The following is a 23,727-nucleotide window of genomic DNA, read 5'->3' as shown; positions in this document are numbered from 1 at the left end:
TAATCTCCCGTTCGACTTCGCTTTTGATGGCATCGCGTCTAGTCTCTGGGATAAGATTATTTCTTATGATTACCCGGTATTGATCTGATACTCTTTGCTCCGATACTTGAATATCTGGGTACTCCCTGCAAAATTCGGCATACAGCTGTTGTCTGTAGCCGATTGTTTCTTGACCGAGGTTTGTCACCTTATAATAGAAGCGCAAAATGCTTTCGTTGATGGACACAGTCCATTTCATGCGCTGCCTCGGTCGTCCCGCTTGAGTGAGCGCCGGCTGATGATCCAGCGCAGCACCTTCGGCGGGTGGAGCTCTTGTTGTTATTTGGCTCGCTTGTGGTTGTGGTTGGGCTGTAGCTGATTGTATGACAGGGGCCCGCCTCCTCAACACCCTGCCACCGACGTCCCGCATGCTGTCACGTCCAGCGCCGGCTCCAGACGTGCCCTGGCGATCCCCAGGCAGCGATCCTAAACACAAATTATTATTCTCCATTCTCATGGGTTGCATTTTATACCTACTGCCAGGTGTCAGTTTTTGTTCCACGACAAGTACTCCTGCTACTCTCTGGGTATTGGCGCTACGAATACCCAGAAAGCATCCCCCATTCGCAGGGGGCCGCGCCTGATAGAAGAACTGACAAAAAACTCCCACAGGTTATTAACATTGGTACTGTTTCTATTAAGTTTAGAACAATCCTCAGAAGAAGATTAACTTAACGGTGTCGTTCAAGCTAATCTCTTTTTCTGTTTGTCGTTAGCTTAGCTCAGTCTTTAGTATGGTTATAAATTTTAGTCTGATATTTTTTTTGTCATCTGATAATGCAGGTACCTACATACATTACTCGATTTAATTTTTGGCTTTGTTGTCGATGACTTTTAATTTATTATTTATTAATTTAATTATTATGTAGTACTCTGGTTTATTATTAATAAACCATATTTGGTATTATATATAATAATAATAACCTGTGGTCCCACAGGTTATTATTATTATTATCCCAGATTTAGCCATACGGCTCACACTCCCTCTAAGGGGAAAATTGACTCATCCCAGATACCTACGGTATCAAAAGGATTGAGCTCTGGTGGGACTCTTTCCGTGTTATCGAGCCCTAGGTGACTTGGTATGCAGGTGTATCTCCCAAAAATTTTCGTACACATCTGGCCGTTGCGAGTAGTACAGCTTTCTGCATGGTCTTGTAAAGATGTTCATTTAGACCCAGCCTTTTTATGCTTTCGAGGAGGTTCTTCGGAATGACTCCAGTAGTAGATATAACAATAGGTACCGTCTGGGTACTTTGCATTCTCCATTGCCTTCGTATTTGAATTTCTAGATCTCTGTACTTGGCGATCTTTTCAGTGAATTTACTACGTAGATTATTGTTGTTAGGTATCGCCACATCAATTAGTGTTGTTTGTCTTGTTAGTTTATTAACTAGTACGAGATCTGGTCTATTATGTGCCACTGTTTGGTCTGTGAGCACAGTGCGGTCCCAGTATAGCTTGTAGTTGCCATCCTCAAGCATACTCTCAGGGACGTATTGATAATACGGGAGATGGTCCGTTTGGAGAAGTCCCAGCTTGATAGCTATCTCTTGATGAAGGATTTTTCCCACTGCGTCATGCCGTTCCTTGTATTCAGTTGCAGCAAATGCCTGGCAGCCCCCTGTAAGATGTTGGATGGTTTCTTGGGCTTGACATCCATATCGGCATCTGTCGTTTTGAACCTGAGGGTCTTTGATGATATATTTCAGGTAGTTTCTGGTTGGTATAACCTGATCCTGAATGGCCAGTAATGAACCCTCCGTTTCAGGGAACATCTTTCCTGATGTCAACCAGTAGTTCGACGCTATATTGTCGACATAATCTTGGCTGACCTCATTGGGATGTCGCCCGTGCAAAGGTTTACCCATCCAGGCGCGCACTTTTTCGTCCTTAGTAAGGTGGTTTATGCGTAGTTCTGCTTCCCTCAGTTTGATCGGTGTTGCGCGATGTTCTACTGCGCAGATAGCGCGATGTAGAGTAGATGTCTCAGCCTGCATCTGAAAATAAGTTCTTAAATTAGCAATTTGTTTATCTAATTGCTCACCTATATCCATAAGTCCTCTTCCTCCTAAATACCGGGGTAATGTCGTTCGTTCTACTGCACTTTTAGGGTGGTGTTTTTGTGCCTTTGTGAGGTGTGTTCGTACTTTTCGCTGAAGATTTTCTATATCCGTTTTTGTCCACTTAACAATACCAAATGAATAGCTAAGCGCGGAACAAGCGTAGGTGTTTAGTGCCTTAAACAAATTTTTACTGTTAAGCTGTGAACGAAGCAGCTGTTTTACCCTTCTTATAAACTCAGTAGTTATCTCAGTTTTCATTTGCTTATGGTCAATTTTCCGCGCCTGCTTTACTCCAAGATATTTGTACATATCGTTGTCGCCCATGGCCTCGATGTTCTGGCCATTTTGCATATCGAATCCACCGGGCTGTACCTTTCCTCTGACTATATTTAAAACACGGCACTTGTCTAGACCGAACTGCATACTAATATCATTAGAAAATGTTTCTACAGTTTTTAGCATATCTTCTAGGTGTTCTCGAGTGGAAGCCATTAATTTCAAATCATCCATATACAACAGATGATTGAGCTTCGCTACCACAGTATTATTGCTTTTAATGCTAAAACCTGAGTCAGTGGAGTTTAATAGTTGGGAAAGGGGGTTCAAAGCTAAACAGAACCACAATGGACTCAACGAGTCTCCTTGAAATAGGCCCCGGTTGATTGCGATATTTTCGGTTTCGATATTGTTTTCACCAGGTATTTGGAGGTGAATTTTAGTCTTCCAATCTCTCATTATATGCCTTAAAAAGGTCACTATGTTATCATCTACTTTGTATATTTTCAATATATCTATTAGCCATTCATGCGGTACTGAATCAAAGGCCTTTTTATAGTCAATAAAAGCAGTAAAAAGGTTTCTTTTTTTAATGAATGCCTGGTTAGAAATGACTGAGTCGATGATAAGCTGTTCTTTGCAACCCAGGGAACCCTTAGCGCATCCTTTCTGTTGAGGCTCTATGATATTGTTTAGAGCACAGTGTTGGTAGATACGCCGGGTTACACAGGATGTGACCAATTTATACAAAGTTGGAAGACAAGTAATTGGGCGGTACTTGGATGGATCTTGGGTGTTATTTTGATCCTTGGGTATTAAATAAGTAGTTCCCTGAGTTAGAAATGATGGTAATTCCTGCGGATTAGAAATAACATGATTAATTAATGTTGATAAGCACTCATGAATACTCCAAAACTTTTTAAGCCAGAAGTTCTGAACTCCGTCTGGTCCAGGAGATTTCCAGTTATGAAGCTCTTTGATGACATTTGAGACTTCTTCAGTCGTGAATGGTTCGTAGTTAGCAGTGACGTAGTGGTGACAGTTGTGCGTCGTATCTTCTATCCAGCCAGCATTGTTGTTAAAAGCAGCTGGTGTGGAAAGTTGATTTCCCCAAAACTCATGAATTTCTTCTTGGCTTGGGTAAGACTTGTCGACACTTTCTACGGTGGAATTGAGTTTTCGGTAGAACGCCTTCTCAGAGTTCTCAAGAAGTGCATTGTCACATTTTCGGCTGTTACTAACTTTATACCTTCTTAATCGTCCTGAATAGACGGAGAGTTTTTGTTTTAATGTATCCAGACACTGTTGGGCTGTGTTATTTTCTGGATCGTATCTCGAGTGTCTTGCAGTGCTCCGCATTATTTCTTCAGCTCTTTTAATTACTTTTCTACTTGTAACACCTCTTATATATTCTGTGACTTGACCAATATCCCTACGCAGTAATTCAATTTTTCCGAGAAGTCTTTTTTCCCAGGGTGCAATTCTGTTACCAGTCCTTCCGTTATTAGTACCCCGTCGTGTTCTGATCTTAACGCCCATTACATTGGCAATTGCTGTAGCTGCACAGTAGATTAGCATATGCAGATACTCCAATGTGTGGGCTTCTACGACATAATTGGGTAGGACTTCAGTATTCACAATTTGTAACAGGGCACCTAGTTTCTTACAAGAGTTTATTCGTGGTAGCGGTGGTCTGCTAAGTGGATTTGTTCCATTAAACTCTTGTACGGCACGAGCCATTTCGTTCTCTAGACTATCGCGCAACTCGTTGTTTTCCTGCTGTGTATTGTCAGGTTGAGTTTCTGGTATGGGAATCTCAGGAATCTGCTCATCAAGGATTTCATTAGGGACTTGATCTAAAACTAGCTCTTGGTTATTAATCTCCCGTTTGACTTCGCTTTTGATCGTATTGCGTCTAGTCTCTGGGATAAGGTTGTTTCTTACGATTACCCGGTATTGATCTGATACTCTTTGCTCCGATACTTGAATATCTGGGTACTCCCTGCAAAATTCGGCATACAGCTGTTGTCTGTAGCCGATCGTTTCTTGACCGAGGTTTGTCACCTTATAATAGAAGCGCAAAATGCTTTCGTTAATGGACACAGTCCATTTCATGCGCTGCCTCGGTCGTCCCGCTTGAGTGAGCGCCGGCTGATGTTCCGGCGCAGCACCTTCAGCGAGTGGAGCTCTTGCTCTTGTTTGGCTCGCTTGTGGTTGTTGTTCTTGTTGTTGGGCTGTAGCTGTTTGTGTGACAGGGGCCCGCCTCCTCAACACCCTGCCACCGACGTCCCGCATGCTGTCACGTCCAGCGTCGGCTCCAGACGTGCCCTGGCGATCCCCAGGCAGCGGCCCTAAACATAAACTATTAGTCTCCATTCTCATGGGTGTGCATTTTATACCTACTGCCAGGTGTCAGTTTTTGTTCCACGGCAAGTATTCCTGCTACTCTCTGGGTATTGGCGCTACGAATACCCAGAAAGCATCCCCCATTCGCAGGGGGCCGCGCCTGATAGAAGAACTGACATAAAACTCCCACAGGTTATTATTATTATATTATTATTATTATATTACTATATTATTATTATTATCCAGATTTAGCCATACGGCTCACACTCCCTCTAAGGGGGAAATTGACTCATCCCAGATACCTACGGTATCAAAAGGATTGAGCTCTGGTGGGACTCTTTCCGTGTTATCGAGCCCTAGCTGACTTGGTATGCTGGAGTTTCTCCCAGAAATTTTCGTACGCATCTGGCCGTCGCGAGTAGTACAGCTTTCTGCATGGTCTTATAAAGGTGTTCATTTAGACCCAGCTTTTTTATGCTTTCGAGGAGGGTCTTCGGAATGACTCCAGTAGTAGACATAATAATCGGTATCGTCTGGGTACTTTGCATTCTCCATTGCCTTCGTATTTGAATTTCCAGATCTCTGTACTTGGCGATCTTTTCAGTAAATTTACTACGTAGATTATTGTTGTTAGGTATCGCCACATCAATTAGTGTTGTTTGTCTTGTTAATTTATTAACTAGTACGAGATCTGGTCTATTATGTGCCACTGTTTGGTCTGTGAGCACAGTGCGGTCCCAGTATAGCTTGTAGTTGCCATCCTCAAGCATACTCTCGGGGACGTATTGATAATACGGGAGATGGTCCGTTTGGAGAAGTCCCAACTTGATAGCTATCTCTTGATGAAGTATTTTTCCTACTGCGTCATGCCGTTCCTTGTATTCAGTTGCAGCAAATGCCTGGCAGCCCCCTGTAAGATGTTGGATGGTTTCTTGGGCTTGACATCCATATCGGCATCTGTCGTTTTGAACCTGAGGGTCTTTGATGATATATTTCAGGTAATTTCTGGTTGGTATAACCTGATCCTGAATGGCCAGTAATGAACCCTCCGTTTCAGGGAACATCTTTCCTGCTGTCAACCAATAGTTCGACGCTGTATTGTCGACATAGTCTTGGCTGACCTCATTGGGATGTCGCCCGTGCAGAGGTTTACCCATCCAGGCGCGCATTTTTTCGTCTTTAGTGAGATGGTTTATGCGCATTTCTGGTTCCCTCAGTTTGATCGGTGTTGTGTCATCTACTGCGCAAATAGCGCGATGTAGAGTAGATGTCTCAGCTTGCATCTGAAAATAAGATCTTAAATTAGCAATTTGTTTATCTAATTGCTCACCTATATCCATAAGTCCTCTTCCTCCTAGATTCCGTGGTAATGTCGTTCTTTCTACTGCACTTTTAGGATGGTGTTTTTGTGCCTTTGTGAGGTGTGTTCGTACTTTTCGCTGAAGATTTTCTATATCTGTTTTTGTCCACTTAACAATACCAAATGAATAGCTAAGCGCGGAACAGGCGTAGGTGTTTAGTGCCTTAAACAAATTTTTACTGTTAAGCTGTGAACGAAGCAGCTGTTTTATCCTTCGTATAAACTCAGTAGTTATCTCAGTTTTCATTTGCTTATGGTCAATTTTCCGCGCCTGCTTTACTCCTAGATATTTGTATATATCGTTTTCACCCATGGCCTCGATGTTCTGGCCATTTTGCATATCGAATCCACCGGGCTGTATCTTTCCTCTGACTATATTTAAAACGCGGCACTTGTCTAGTCCAAAGTGCATATTAATATCATTAGAGAATGTTTCTACTGTTTTTAGCATTTCTTCTAGATTGTCTCGAGTAGAAGCCATTAATTTCAAATCATCCATATACAACAGATGATTAAGCTTCGCTACTACAGTATTGTTGTTTTTAATGCTAAAACCTGAGTCAGTGGAATTTAATAGCTGTGATAGAGGGTTCATAGCCAAACAGAACCACAATGGACTCAGCGAGTCTCCTTGAAACAGGCCCCGGTTGATTGCGATATTTTCCGTTTCGATATTGTTTTCACCAGGTATTTGGAGGTGAATTTTAGTCTTCCAACTTGTCATTATATGCCTTAAAAAAGTCACTATGTTATCATCGACTTTGTATATTCTCAATATATCTATAAGCCACTCATGCGGCACTGAATCAAAGGCCTTTTTATAGTCAATAAAGGCAGTAAAGAGGTTCCTTTTTTTGGTGAATGCCTGGTTAGAAATAACTGAGTCGATGATCAGTTGTTCTTTGCAACCCATAGAACCCTTAGCGCATCCTTTCTGTTGAGGCTCTATGATATTGTTTAGAGCACAGTGTTGGTAGATACGCCGGGTTATACAGGATGTGACCAATTTATACAAAGTTGGAAGACAAGTAATTGGGCGGTACTTGGCTGGATCTTAGGTGTTATTTTGATCCTTCGGTATTAAATAAGTGGTTCCCTGAGTTAGAAATGATGGTATTTCCTGCGGGTTAGAAATAACATGATTAATTAATGTTGACAAGCACTCATGAATACTCCAAAACTTCTTAAGCCAGAAGTTCTGAACTCCGTCTGGTCCAGGAGATTTCCAGTTATGAAGCTCTTTGATGATATTTGAGACCTCATCGGTAGTGAATGGTTCGTAGATAGCTGTGACATAGTGGCGACAGTTGTGCGTCGTATCTTCTATCCAGCCAGCATTGTCGTTAAGAGCAGCTGGTGTGGAGAGTTGATTTCCCCAAAACTCATGAATCTCTTCTTGGCTTGGGTAAGATTTGTCGACACTTTCTACGGTGGAATTGAGTTTTCGGTAGAACGCCTTCTCAGAGTTCTCAAAAAGTGCATTGTCACATTTTCGGTTGTTACTAACTTTATACCTTCTTAATCGACCTGAATAGACGGAGAGTTTTTGTTTTAATGTATCCAGACACTGTTGGGCTGTGTTATTTTCCGGATCGTATCTCGAGTGTCTTGCAGTGCTCCGCATTATTTCTTCAGCTCTCTTAATGACTTTTCTACTTGTTACACCTCTTATATATTCTGTTACTTGACCAATATCCCCACGCAGTAATTCAATTTTTCCGAGAAGTCTGTTTTCCCAAGGTGCAGTCCTGTTACAAGTCCTTCCGTTATTAGTACCCCGTCTTGTTCTGATCTTAACGCCCATTACATTAGCAATTGCTGTTGCTGCACAGTAGATTAGCATATGCAGATATTCCAATGAGTGGGCTTCTACGACATAGTTGGGTAGGACTTCAGTGTTCACAATTTGTAACAGCGCACCTAGTTTCTTACAAGAGTTTATTCGTGGTAGCGGTGGTCTGCTAAGTGGATTTGTTCCATTAAACTCTTGTACAGCACGAGCCATTTCGTTTGCTAGACTATCGCGCAACTCGTTGTTTTCCTGCTCTGTATTGTCAGGTTGAGTTTCTGCTATAGGAATCTCAGGAATCTGCTCATCAAGAACTGCATTAGGGACTTGATCTATAACTAGCTCTTGATTATTAATCTCCCGTTCGACTTCGCTTTTGATCGTATTGCGTCTAGTCTCTGGGATAAGGTTGTTTCTTATGATTACCCGGTATTGATCTGATACTCTTTGCTCCGATACTTGAATATCTGGGTACTCCCTGCAAAATTCGGCATACAGCTGTTGTCTGTAGCCGATCGTTTCTTGACCGAGGTTTGTCACCTTATAATAGGAGCGCAAAATGCTTTCGTTAATGGACACAGTCCATTTCATGCGCTGCCTCGGTCGTCCCGCTTGAGTGAGCGCCGGCTGATGTTCCAGCGCAGCACCTTCAGCGAGTGGAGCTCTTGCTGTTATTTGGCTCGCTTGTGGTTGTTGTTGTTGTTGGGCTGTAGCTGTTTGTGTGACAGGGGCCCGCCTCCTCAACACCCTGCCACCGACGTCCCGCATGCTGTCACGTCCAGCGCCGGCTCCAGACGTGCCCTGGCGATCCCCAGGCAGCGATCCTAAACATAAACCATAATTCTCCATATTAATGGGTGTGCATTTTATACCTACTGCCAGGTGTCAGTTTTTGTTCCACGGCAAGTATCCCTGCTACTCTCTGGGTATTGGCGCTACGAATACCCAGAAAGTATCCCCCATTCGCAGCGGGCCGCGCCTGATAGAAGAACTGACAAAAAACTCCCACAGGTTATTATTATTATTATTATTATTATTATTATTATTATTTTATTTTGTTAGTATATAGTTTTTTGTTGTTGTTGTTTGCTTCCTTTTTTATTTATTTTTTTGATTATTATAACAATATGAGAATTATTATATACCTAAATGTAGTAATTAAAACTCTTGAATTTGTTAAAAAAAAGAAATACAATAGATTACAAAATACTTCCAACAAACTGGGGATAACCTTTGATAATGTCTACAGCAGTTGCAGGAGGAACGCCAGGACGAAATAATTTGTATTTAGTAAAAAATCAAAAGATAAATGCTTACTTTTAGAAATATGTTGGGTATTAGTTCCGCTGGTATCTGCAACTTGAGGAATATTGGATTCATTTTCAGTTATTCCTAAAAATTAAAAATAACGTAAGTGATAGAAATTATTAACAATTATTATAAAAGGGTGTCATTTATCAAATGCGTAAAGGCGCGAGTAAGTAAAGCAAATAAGTAAATTTGTTTATATTTGTGATGCGTGTTCTTCAACATTATTTATTTCTGTTAAGCTCAACATGGACTTTTATAAAATAGTATAGAACTAATATTTAGATGCAATAAATACCAAGACTTTTTAAGTTTTTAAGAATCACTACAAGAAAAATTGAAATGTAGACACCTCTAATTTCTTTTCTGTTCTTATATATTACAAATAACCTGATTACGAAACAAAATACTTTGTACTTTTACCAGTGTTACTATATTATACTAAAACTTGATGATGTCTTCTATCTATGTAATCAACCAAAAACATGCACCTTTGGACAAAGGCCTCTCCATAATTTTTCCGGAGTTCGTTATCTTGCGCCATTTGCATCCATCTCGACTACATTGTTGTCTCCAACGTATAATTATTATTTATTATTATCGAAGTTTTTACTTCCGTATGATTTATAATTATGTTGTTTCATTGGTTTTCTTTCTATTTTAGGGTATTTCCATCAAATTTCCATTAAGTTTTGCTATTGAATCGAGAATTCTTTAGTTCTACTTCGAATCTAGTTATTTATTCTCCTATTTGATAGTGTTAGATTAGAAGCTGTCGTTGGATAGATTTTTACATTTTCGCTATCTTTTCTATATTATTCTAATAGTCCAGAAAGCCACTGCGCATCCGCTAGGAAAAATATTCTAATTCGGATTTTTTGCACAATCTTACTCAAAAAGGACTCCTTTTAACAAATTTGCATGTTGCCAGGACCAAAAGGTGGTCAAAAATTTTTTAAACGTTTTTTTTTTGTTTTTTTCCTAAAATTATTATTTTTGCATGGAAAAAAGTTTTTTTAGGTTTTTTTGATTATTCCAAACAGAAAATGTCTTTAGTGACTTTTCTCTAAAAATGATAGTTTTTGACATATAAGCGATTAAAAATTGAAAAATTGCGAAATCGGCCATTTTTAACCCTCAAAAACTATGTGAAAAACTGAAAATTTGAATGTTGCCAAGGTCAGTAGATATTCTTTAAACATCGATTGATGAAATCCCGAAGAGTTCTTTGCAATACAATATTCAAAACTCCTTTGCTTTTTAATTGCTAATCAAGCTTGCGCGACACTATTTTCCACCGACAGTATGGTGCAAATGAAAGGAATATATTCGTTATTTCGTAAACTGGCGACTTTAAGGAAAAATCCCGAAACAGGTCGATTTTTATTTTTAAGTTATGATATTGTGGCATATATGGTATACTAGTGACGTCATCCGTCTGGGCGTGATGACGTAATCGATGATTTTTTTAAATGAGAATAGGGGTCGTGTGGTAGCTCATTTGAAAGGTTCTTCAATTCTCTAGTCAGTAATGTAAACATTTACATAATTATTCATACAGGGTGTGCTTCTACTTCTTTTTTTGTCAAATAATTTAATTTAATAAAAGTTTTTTGGACACCCTGTATAAATATTTATGTAAATGTTTATATTACTGAATAGAGAATTGAAGAAACTTTCAAATGAACTAGCACACGACCCCTATTCTCATTTAAAAAAATCATCGATTACGTCATCACGTCCAGATGGATGACGTCACTAGTATACCATAAATGCCACAATATCACAACTTAAAAATAAAAATCGACCAGTTTCGGGATTTTTTCTTAAAGTCGCCAGTTTACGAAATAACGAATTTATTCCTTTCATTTGCACCATACTGTCGGTGGAAAATCGTGTCGCGCACACTTGATTAGCAATTAAAAAAACAAAGGAGTTTTGAATATTGTATTGCAAAAAACTCTTCGGGATTTCATCAATCGATGTTTAAAGAATATCTACCTACCTTGGCAACATTCAAATTTTCAGTTTTTCACATAGTTTTTGAGGGTTAAAAATGGCCGATTTCGCAATTTTTCAATTTTTAATCGCTTATATGTCAAAAACTATCACTTTTAGAGAAAAGTCACTAAAGATCTTTTCTGTTTGGAATGATCCAAAAAACCTAAAAAAAACTTTTTTCCATGTAAAAAAAATAATTTTAGGATAAAAACAAAAAAAAAACGTTTAAAAAATTTTTGACCACCTTTTGGTCCTGGCAACATGCAAATTTGTTAAAAGGACTCCTTTTTGAGTAAGATTGTGCAAAAAATCCGAATTAGAATATTTTTCCTAGCGGATGCGCAGTGGCTTTCTGGACTATAAGTAAGTTTTTAATCTTGACAGTTGTCCGTAAGGACAGGTAATACATACCGATCGATGATAACTCTCGTTTTTAGAACTGGGGTATTTTTTATTTTTCAATATACAGTATGTCCCTGTAAGTTGTATCCATATTGAAAACTTTTTTATTATTAATTTTACGAAAAAAAGTTCTGCATGGTGCAAAACCCAAGATTCAACCATCAGATATCAAATTTTATGAGTGTTATACGAGGTATGTCAAAAAGTTTGAATTTCACTCAAGGGTAAAGTGGCTTTATTTTTCACAATATTGAAAATTGCTATAATGAAAATTTGTTTGGAATTAAAAACTATATTCTAATATGCAATTACATCCTTCTAATTGAAAAATTTTTTTTTGAAAAATTATGAATAACTAACATTATTTTCAGTTAGGTATTTCAATTCTGATAACTCTTTATTATTAATTTTACGAAAAAAAGTGATTCTTAATAAAAAGTTCTGGATGATCTAAAACCTAAAATATGTACAACCATTTTATATCAAATTTTATCAATTTTATACGAGGTATGTCAAAATAGATGAATTTTGATCAATAGTAAAGTACCTTTATAGTTTAGAATATTTCAATTAGATGGATGTTTTCATAAGTTTCAGGAATTTTCATAATAACAATTTTCGATATTGTGAAAAATAAACGTGTTTTTTTTTTTTGGAGGTCGTCTGACATATGTCTCCGATGGCACTGCAGCCTCATGGGCTTATTGTGCCAACCATCCTACCTTTTATGTCACCCAATCCACAAGCTTGGTTCCACGTACCAAATTGTACATCCCTAGCATGGGTTGGGTGGCATATTCTGCTGGACTTAATTTTGGTTGTCCATAAATAGCCTGCCTCTTGTAATCCAAAGCCTCACACTCGTACAGTACATGATATGCTGTTTCAGTTCCCCTATTGGACAGTCTGCAGGTAAGGTTCCCTTCGTACAGCTTAATTCTATTTAGGTGTCCTTTCAGGGCACAGTGACCCGTGAGAAGACCTGTAATTATGCGGAGCTGACTCCTATGTAATTTTATTAGTTCCTCAGCTCTCCGTTTTGAGGGTTCCCTTATTAAGGGCCTCCCGTGTCGCTGACCAGGTACGTTCCCGCAGTATTCTTTGTGTTTGTTTTTGACCCATTCCCTGACTTGTCCCCTAATTATTGTTTTAGGTACTCCTAGAGCAGGTTCTGGGCCAAAATATGAAGTTGATGAACCGTTCCTTGCCAGCTCATCTGCTTTCTCATTACCGTCTATCCCGGTGTGTCCTGGCACCCAGAATAGAGTTACACTATTTCTTTCGGCCAGTTCTTCCAGTTCTTGCCGGCATTCCCATACCAGCCTTGACGTCACTTTCGGGCTCATTAGTGCCTTCAGTGATGCTTGGCTGTCTGTGAGTATATTGATCCGTCTATTTTCATAGGCCCTCAAGTTTTTCATTGTGACACACTGCAGAATTGCGTACATTTCCGCTTGAAACACAGTTGTGTATGTTCCTAGTGAGAAACTGAGTCCTACATTCTCTGTTTCATTAAAAATACCGGCTCCAGTGCCTTCATCGGTTTTTGATCCGTCCGTATACCAGATTGTTCCCCTGATTTTGCTACTGATGCTGTTCCACTCCCTTCGGTCATTGATTTCTATTCCGAAGTTCCTATAAACGTGTTTTACTCTTGAGAGAAATTCATAATTTTTGGCATACTTCGTATAAAATTGATAAAATTTTACATAAGATGGTTGTATTTTAGGTTTTAGACCATGCAGAACTTTTTATTAAGAATCACTTTTTCTCGTAAAATTAATAATAAAAGGGTTATCTGAATTGAACTAACTGAAAATAATGTTAGTTATCCATAATTTTTCAAAAAAAATTTCAATTACAAGGATGTAATTGCATACTAGAATATAGATTTTAATTCCAAACAACTTTTCATAATAGCAATTCTCAATATTGTGAAAAATAAAGCTACTTTACTCGTGAGTGAAATTCAAACTTTTTGACATACCTCGTATGATATTCAAAAAATTTTATATTTGATGGTTAAATCTTAGGTTTTGGACCATGCAGAGCTTTTTATGAAGAATAACTTTTTTTCGTAAAATTAATAATAAAAAAGTTTTCCATATAGATACAACTTACAGGGACATACTGTATAAGAGAGTTTACCAAATGCTGCCCAAGCCAATCTGATCCCTCCTCTAATTTCCTTTTTCCGATTTTTCATGTTCCGTTTTGTGATATGTCCCGAATATTTATCACTTCTTTTAAGTTTGTTTATTTTACTGTAATATTGAGGTCTTCTTTGAGCTTGGTTCTAGTTTTAGTTTTATCATAGTTCATATTATATTTAATCCTATTTCTCTTGATTCGTTATTCAACTTTTTAATAATTAATTTCCATTCATCTTTTTTACTATATATTTTCATCATATCATCATATCGTAAATGGTTTAAGTGTTGACCGTTTACTTTAAAAAGCAAAATCCAAGAAGGCAACAAGGGTATGTGATATTTACTTGCTTTTTAAGTTAATACTTTCATAATTAAGAGATTTACATTCACATACAGATACACTGTGAACGTTTTTCGAAAGAAATGGAAGATGATTTTATGGTCTCCAAAAAGAAAAATGGCGCTTTTTAAGATGTCAAAGAACGTAGGTAAAGGAACCAATAGAACCAAAACACAGAGAAAACGAAACATGGATTGACTATTTAAAATAGTTCTATGCAGAAGAAGAACAAATAATGCTAGAACCGGAAACACCAGAAATTACTACAAATGAAGATGTTAATATAAGTACACAAGAAGTTCGAAAAACACTTGAAAACATGAAGAACAGAATAGCTACAGGTAGGAAAATAATACCAAATGAATTACTGAAATATTCTGGAGCAGCAAAGAACAATTAATAACATTAATTAACAAAATCATAAAACACAATAAAATACCGGAAGAATGGAGAACAAGCCAACTAATTCTACTATTCAAAAAAGAAGATAAAAGCAGCCAGAAAACTACAGAGGTATATCAACAGAGGTTAAATACTACCTTAAAACTTACAACTAACATCGTGTACAGATGGAATATTCGTCATCAAACAATTTACTGAGAAATCACTAGATTATAATAGACCAGCATTTCTATGTCTGATTGAGTTGAAGAAAGCATTTGACAGAGTGAAACTCAAAGATATAATACATCTTCTGTATAATAGAGAAGTCCCCCTAGATATCATAAAAACTATTGAAAACATCTACCAAAACAACAAAATTGAAGTCAGAATTGATGGACAACTTACGAAACTTATAGATATAGGCAGCGAAGTAAGACAGAGAGACTCATTGAGTCGTATGCTCTTCAATTTATTCATCGATGAAATCATCAAAAACGTCAACAAAGGAAGAGGATATAGAATGGGAAACAAAGAAGTAAAAATACTCTGCTACGCAGACGACGCAATATTGATAGCCCAAGGTGAAGATAGCCTGTGCAGATTAGTTAACATAAATTTAACATAAGAGCAAAAATGAGAATTTCATCTCAGAAACCTAAAACATTAGTAATCAGTAAAGAACAAATCAGATGTAAAATATAAATTTATAGTGTCAGTATTGAACTACATTTGGAATTGCATTTTCAAGTTACGGAGTTTTGGACAAAGAAGTGACAGATCAAGTACAAATAGCAGATATACTAGCAGGGCGCCTTAATAATACTATATGGCGACACCAACATATTAACACTGAGATGAAGTCAAGAATTTATAAAGCCAGTGTAAGACCAATAATGCCATATGCTTCAGAAACAAAACCCGATACATCCACAACACAAGGACTACTGGAAACGGCAGAGATGAGAGTACTTAGAAGAATTACAGGAAATACGCTGAGAGATCGAATGAGGAGGGAAGACATTAGAAGACAATGTAATGTACAGTGTATAAACGAATGGACACTAAATAAAAACAAGTATGGAATAACCATATAACCACAATGGGGGATACACGTGTGGTCAAAATAGCAAGAGATAAATCACCAATCGGTAGAAGAAGTATCAGCCGACCGTGCAAAAAATGGAGTGACAACCTTCCACAGAGGTAACAATCTGCCAATGAACAATCCGAATTGGTTATAAAGAGGAAGAAGAAGACGATAATTAAGAGATGATCATTTGTGCTGAATCCCTTTCTAAATCCAGATTTCTCTCGGGACTGATAGTTATCTAATTTTGAAGTTAACCTCCTGGTTAAAACATTTTATAATTAATAGTTTATTTATAGGTATTATTATACATAACGTTCAGTATCATTATGAATCTGTATTTCTACCTCTTAAACTCTTAAAAACGTGCTGCGTAAATTCAAGCAAGGTTTGACTTACTGCTAAGATCTGAAGAGATCTCAATTTGAGCACCTTATTCAAACTGTTTTTTTTTGTAACCTTACAAACGTCACATCTTTCCTATTTTATTTTTAAATAATATTTTATTCCATTTTCTTTAATATTTCATTAATAATTAATGAATAAATAATTAATAACCAATACTTTTATTTCTACTATTAAAAATAAGCATAGTTTCTTGAGCATAGTAAAAATTAAGCAGTCAAACTAATTATTTACTAATTTTAACAATATTTTGAGTCTATCACTCAATAAATAAGAAGTTAAAAAAATAGTGACTCCCTACCTTGAGATTCTTTGTGATCGGCTGTAATGTTATCCTTTTGAGGCATATTATATCCATACTGAGCATTAGTAGGTAAACCAGTTCTATGATTTCTAAAGTCTGGCGTAACTGGTGTAGCGAATTGTTCCCTAGGTACTTGTAAACTAGGTTTTTTAATCGGCCTATCTTGAAAATACTGGAAACAATCATCGTCACCAGCAACGCCCTTAAGGCTTCTATTTGTAGAGTAATTCCTCTTAGTCATGTAGAGCTCTAGAAAAGTCGTACTTTAAGTGATAAGACAAAAAGAATGACTAAATTTTTAGGTTATTGTAAAAAGTTTGACTTTGTAGAAAAAAATATTTGTAATGTAAAGAACTTCCACTCTTTTGTTCCACATGAGAAATATCTTAGCTAAACTAAAATAACCAGTAAATTTTTAAGTTATACATCAGCAGAAGTATTGTCAGAATAAAAATATTTTGAATATCGCCCTTTAGCTTCTAGCAAGTTTGAATTTTCAGTTTTCTTAAATCGCCATCGATGTGAATCTCCTGACTTCATGTTTTTTTCATAGAGAGGTCGTGACTAGCAGGAAATAGACAAGCAGGCTACACCACCAAGAAGCATAAAGACGTAATAAGAATAGACAAGGTAAGGTATGGGCCGCACTATGCATCGAGGTGTAACTCCAATATCAATGACGGCATTGGTCAATATTCACTTTGAGTGGTCTACTCATCTTTGTCCGCCACATGAGCGAGATCGCCCGGAAAAAGTGATAGAAAGACCGCCTACTGACTGCTCCGCGTTACACTATTTTGCCTACCATGCCTAGTCTATTCTTATTATGTCTATGCCAAGAAGTCCTGAGTTTATTTCGCTTGATTGAGACATTCAGATATATAAATTCTTAACTTACATTGGAAAAGCATTAAATAAACCATTTTCTTTTATCTGCGAATCAATCATACTAAACTTATTTTCAATCCATTTATTTTCACATTGTTTAAAACCTTAAATTTAATTACTTTATGTACTATAGCAATAATAAGCCACAGCTTTACTTTAAGGTTAATTTTATTTGACTTTTCGATTTCCACTTCGGAAATCATTCTCAAAATATAAAACATCAATAAATTAACCAAATTTTGTTTTTATTGCTTGCTAAAAAATTCTGGCAATTCAGATATGTATTATAGTACTGTACTTTTACAGTATATGACTTTAAAATGATACTGCCAATATCTTTATTGGAAGATCATTTGATTAAGTACATGAAATCAACTTAAGGAAAAATCATAGTGAATGTATCAGTGCGAATATATAGCGGTTTACTGATTGGATTCTGTCTCTTATTTCTTCAGTTACATCGTTGTCAGCTGTGATTATGGCCCCCAGATACTCAAAACGTTGTACTCTTTCGAAGTTTAAGGTGTTGACCGTCACATTTTGTCTTATCCTATCTTTTCATGTCGTTGTATTTATACACATATATTTCGTCTTCTCTTCATTAATCCTTAGCCCTACTTCGCTTGTTGCTCCTTCCACCTTGTTGAAAATGACTTTTTGTGGATAGGATGGAGTCTCCAACGAAATCAATGTCATTTGTGTATCTATTGTCAGTTATTTTTTTATTCAGTTTTTGTCAGTATATCAGTTCTGTTTTTATTTCGGCCGACGCGCGGCATCATGGCTTTCTTTAATAAAAGGTTAAAAAGTAGTAGCGATAACGCATCACCCTGTTTGAGTCCACTGTTGATTTCAAAGCTGTCAGACAAGATATTATTTACACGTACTTTTGATATTCCACCCACCATATAGACTAGTCATCCGAATGAGTTTCTTTGGTATTGAGGACTCCGCCATGGCGTTCCATACTTGGCTTCTTTCTAGGCTATCATATGCCTGTCGAAAGTCTATGAGGAGATTGTGTATGGGTCTGTTATACTCCCATCCCTTTATTAGAAGCTGTCTCAGCGTGAATATTTGATCAATTGTGGATCTGTTTGCCCTAAAACCGGTTTGATATTCTCCGAGGACATTTTCAGCATAGTCTACTAAGAATAATGTTTGAGAGGATTTTATATGCCGTGTTTAGGAGTGAAATTCCTCTACAATTCGCGAATTTTATTTTGTTCACTATTTTGTGGATGGGCACTATGATGTTTTCCTTCCATCTTGCTGGTATCCTTTCTTCTAACCATATTTGTGTTATTAACTGGTGGATTTGGTGATGTAATGCGTCTCCACCATATTTCAGAAATTCTGCTGGTATTTCGTCCGTACCCGGCGCTTTGTGATTTTTCAGCTTATTTGAGTTTCTTCAAAAGAGGGATTTTCGACGGTGATATAGATCTGGTGATTTTCATGTCCGCTGTGATATAGATCTCTTCTTTGTGCTGTTCTTCCTGTATGATGTTTAGAAGGTCCCTGAAATACCCTTTCTATTCTTCTATATTGCATTATGCTACCATAAACTAGCTTCAGAACAATATTCATTTGTTAAGAGTAAACAGTAGCGCGTCATCAATAATTTTGTTTTTTAAAAGTTCTGCGAACTTTCAACAGTGAGGCAACAGTGCGTCGGTAATTCGACACTGACAGTGACATTTATACATTTATCAAAAACAATAATGTTTATACCCATAATAGGCGCTCTAAATGTTGCCGAGTCAGTCAAGTTCGATTTATTGTTATAGAAAATCAATTTTTAGTTGATACAATATGACACAAAACCTAGGCATGGGATAAAAAAGTTTATTTGAAGAAAGTGTATTTTTTTGTCCTTCTTAATGGCGGCACAGGCTCCTTTTTGCAATAAGTTATTTAGTTATAAAGTAATTTCCACATACTAACATATTTCTCTAATTGGACTTTGTACCGCCATTCTTTATTATATTACGAATATGTGTGCCAAATATCTCGACAAAATATTCAAAATAGAGCCGCAATCTTGGACCGCGTTTGTTGTTACCTATTGGTCGCTACTGTTGCCCCTTAATATAGTGTAGGAAACAGCGGTTGAACCTCGCAAACTGGACACAAGTCCGGTTTCATTTTTTCACTGCTATATCAAGGGATGCTTATTATGAGACTAACTTTGTCTTAAAAATATTAGCCCGGAACCCCCTTCTCATCCCTAAAGGGGGTAATTCGTGGTTTTTGCGTAACGTAGCCCTTTTTGTAAGTTTTGCTAAAAATTTCGTTAATAGAAATATGAAGAGGACTATTCACCCACCGTTTAGCGGGGGTGGTGCTCCCACCAAGTTTTTAAAAAATATGTTTAAAAAAATATTTTTTCCTAACTGTAATAGGAATCAAGAATAAACGCTGCGGCAATTAATCACAAATAAGTGGCTGATTTCTTGGTATAGGCTTCATTAAAGGGCATTTGCCCATTTTTTTAATTACAGGGTGTTACATTCTAAAAACCCTTTTTATGACATCTGAACCGCTTATGCTAGAGTAAAAAAACTTTTAGCGATTACCCATGTATTTACAAATTTGTATAATACACCCCCATAATCTCCCTGGAACCACCCACAAAAAGAGAATTAAAAAAGGAAATATGCAAACATTGATTTTGGGCCACCACTGTGACTTTAGGTTGCAAAAAAAAGTAAAATATGCATAGGTCATAGTATGTAGCAGACAGTGTGTTCTTTTGAGCCCCCAAATCATTTCTGAAGTTTACGGCGCCACTGTGCCGTAACGGTTGCTTATACGAAAAAAATTGATAAAACCTTATTTGTAGAGGAAATATTGGTCTTTAATTCTGTTTAATTTTTTTTTTCAAAAAAAAATGCATACGCAATGAGAAAATCCTAAAAACATGCTCGCCAAACATATTTTCAGGGATAGGGGTAGTTTTCGCAGGGATGAGGCAATAACCATATATATTTATTAAAAACCCTATTGATGGAGCATATGCCCATATGGAAATGACAAAAGGGAAAAACAAAAAAAATGCCATCTCACGTGTTAGGAAGGACCATACCGTACCTAAGGGCATTATTCTTTTTTATTTATATCCATTCTATGGAGTTTTAAAAAAGTATGCACCTTTAATGCAACTAGTTTTCACCCTAGTATTTCTTTGGTGGCTCAGCTGGTATTCAACCTGTCTAATAAAACACTGATGACGATTTTTTAATAAAATCTGAAACGTTTTGTGATGTGGCCCTCAAAGGGATTTTAATAAAAATTTTATACCTTTAGTATTTTTTTCCAATTTTTGTGATTGATGGTATACAGCCAACTACGGGAAAATTTTTCTTTTCTTTGAGGATTAAAAAAAATTGTTTTTCAACCCCCCGTTTTATTTTTTTGGCTACAGGGGTTGCACCAAGAAATCGCTTTTAGTGTCCATGCATGGGTAATAAGAACGTGCACAAAATGATATATATGAAGTATTTTAATAAAGGGCATGTTGTGCGAAGAATTCCAAGAAAATCACTTTTTTATTAATTCTCCTTTCTTTTGGGTGGTTCCGAGGAAAAAATGGGGGTGCGTTATACAAATTTGTAAATAACACAAATTTGATTCCCATTAAAGTTAGAGAAAAATATTTTTTTAAACATCTTTTTTAAAAACCTGTCAAATTTGGAGAGTCACCACCGCTAAATGGTGGGTGAATAATAGTCCTCGTCATATTTCTATTAACGAAATTTTTAGCAAAACTTACAAGAAGGGCTACGTTTCGCAAAAACCACAAATTACTCTATTTAAAGGGATGAAATGGGGGTTCCGAGGCGAATTTTTTTAAGAAAAAGTTAGTCTCATAATAAGCACCACTTGATATATCAGAAAAAAAATAAAACCGGACTTGTGTCCAGTTTGCAAGATTCAACCTCTGTTTGCTACACTAATAAACAAAAATAATAATATTTAAATTGAAGAGAAACTGTTAATTAACATAATTAATTCTTATAATGTGATGTGCAGTAAATTCGATATATGCAATAAAAGATAAACTAACTTATCACTTATCACTGGTTAATAATATAATTGGCTGAGCCAAAGCGATAGTTTAAACTTTCTGTGTAAGTACAGAACCGGTTTTAAACACTATAATGAAGGAAATGGAACGTGACCTCTCTAAATGGAAAGGAAATAGAAATAACGGAAGAAATGGAAAAAATGGGTATCCAAATAATGGGAATAAGCGAAACAAAAAAGGTAGGAGGTGGGCACATAAATCTAAATGAGGAATATAATCTTTATTATTCAGGAGTACCGCAGGGACAAGGAGCAAAGGAAGGAGTTGGTATAATAGTAAATAAGAGATTAGAACCAAGAATAACAGACTATGAAACATCATCATCTAGAATTATAACAATCCAAATTGACCGAAAAGACAAAATAGGATTCATACAATTATATGGGCCAACTGAAGGAAGAGAAGAAGAAACGATGACAGAATCCTACAATGATCTCCAAAGAGCACTAGACAAGAAAATCATAATTTTAGGAGATTGGAATTCAAGAGTGGGCAAGGATGTCAACAAAGGACTAGGATGCATTGGAAAATACGGAGAGGAATGTTTGGACAGGAATGGTGTCAAAATGCTTGACTTCTGCCAAGCAAATGACCTACTAATAGGAAACATATTTACAAACCAAAATATGGAAGATAAATATACGTTCGTGGCGAAAGAGAGAAGAGCGAAAAGTTTGATAGATTACATAGTTTATATGAGAAACCTAGAAGATAAAATACATAACGTCTTAACTGAGAAGGAACCGGAACTAGCTACACAGCACATAATGGATTCTGCAAAACTCGAGGATGAAAAAATAAAGGAGGTGGAAAGGAAAGATTACCAAACAATAAAAGTAAATAAGCTCAAATTAGAACAGATACGAGAACATTACAAAAAGGAAACATGTTGAAGATTAATGCCTGGCTGCACCAACAGATCTTAAGCTCCAGCTTAGCTAAGCTCTACTTATAGATATGGCCTCCTTGAGTATCACTTACGTTGCACCATAATTTTATATTCTTACCTTATTATCAATTATATCTATTACTATATTAAGGTATTCTTATGCCTGGTTGCACCAACAGATTTTAAGCTCCACCTTAGCTAAGCTCTACTTATAGATAGGGCCTCCTTGAGTATTACTTACGTTGCACCATAATTTTTTACGTTATTATCAATTATATCTATTATTATATTACGGCATTCTTATTGTAATATATTATAATTATATTCTATTAATTTTTATGATATTCTCGACTTAAGCTTAAGATCTGTTGGTGCAACCGGGCATTATTGTAATATTATATTAATTCTTATGATATTCTCGACTTAAGCTTAAGATCTGTTGGTGCAACCGGGCATAAGACAACTAGAATACCAGAAAGATGCATGGACACTGGAGGAAAGATGGAACGCCTTTAAAGTAGTCATAAACTCTACAGCAATAGAAATATGTGGAATCAGAAAATATAACAAACACCATAAAAGGACGAGATGGTGGAACAATGAAGTTAAAACAGCAGTGAAGGAAAAGAAAATAGCATGGAAAAAATACATTGAAACCGAGCTGGAAGAAGATAAAGAAGAATACAAAAGGCTGAGATGATTAGCGAAAAACACCATAAGACAAGCAAAAGCAAAGACGTGGGAAGAGTTTGGGGAAGAATTACAGGAAAACTATGTAACAAATAATAGAAGCTTCTGAACAACAATCAGACATAAATATGAAGAAACGAAAACATAAAGAAATAACAGCCGTAACGGATACAACAAACCAAATCTGAAGTATGGAAAGAATACTATGAAAACAAATTTAGAAATGAAACAATAGACGATAGAAATGAAACATATCAAGATAACGAGGAAAAAGAATTGGAGCAAATAAGTAATACAGAAATTATCAAACGTAAAAATAGGTAAAGCTGGAGGGGATGATGACATAGACCCGGAAATGGTCAAGTACATGGGAGAAGAAGGGATAAACTGGTTGCTGAAAATATTCAAAGAGGCATGACAAAAGCAACAAATCCCACAAGACTGGCAAAGTAACCGTATAGTGCCAATATACAAAAAGGGAGAACACATCAACTGCGAAAATTATAGAGCAATATGTTTATCATCGGTATGTTTTAAAATATACACGAAAATAGTAGAGAAGATGCTTAGACAAGAGGTAGAAAAAAAACTTGAAGAAGAACAAGCAGAAAGACAGACAAACGATAACATTTACATCATTAGAAATATAATAGAAAGAAGTATTGACTCGGAGGGAAAGCTCATTCCGGCATTCATAGGTCTAAGGGCAGCATTCGACTCTATAGAAAAAAAATTATATGGAAATGCTTGCAGAACATGATGGAAATGCTTGCAGTACCAATTACACTGATAAAAATAATTGAAAGTATATATAGAGTAGTAAAAGGACGTGTACAAATAGCAGGAGAAAGATCTGAAGAATTCAATTGGGAAAGAGGTATCAAACAAGGAGACAGTCTTGATCCGCTAC

At 36.7% G+C, this 23,727-nt stretch overlaps 2 protein-coding genes across 5 annotated transcripts in view; one reads left to right on the top strand and one right to left on the bottom strand.

Moving 5' to 3' along the window:
* The window catches only part of LOC114343993 (alpha-tocopherol transfer protein-like), a 391,725-nt gene that overhangs the window by 187,486 nt on the left and 180,512 nt on the right, over window positions 1-23,727 (top strand). The window lies entirely within an intron of this gene.
* The window catches only part of LOC114338438 (uncharacterized), a 127,144-nt gene that overhangs the window by 93,240 nt on the left and 10,177 nt on the right, over window positions 1-23,727 (bottom strand). For both annotated transcript variants that reach the window (XM_050645574.1, XM_050645575.1), the window contains exons 3-4: window positions 16,258-16,509; window positions 9,194-9,268 (exon numbers count right to left, since the gene is read on the bottom strand). In XM_050645574.1, the coding sequence (XP_050501531.1) occupies window positions 9,194-9,268; window positions 16,258-16,509 (327 nt within the window). The remainder of the gene's footprint in view (window positions 1-9,193; window positions 9,269-16,257; window positions 16,510-23,727) is intronic.

The sequence above is a fragment of the Diabrotica virgifera genome, chromosome 3 (assembly GCF_917563875.1).
Source record: "Diabrotica virgifera virgifera chromosome 3, PGI_DIABVI_V3a".
In the NCBI taxonomy this organism is placed as follows: domain Eukaryota; kingdom Metazoa; phylum Arthropoda; class Insecta; order Coleoptera; family Chrysomelidae; genus Diabrotica; species Diabrotica virgifera.
The sequence above is the reverse complement of the archived record's forward strand: the minus strand, read 5'-3'. Positions and strand labels throughout refer to the sequence as shown.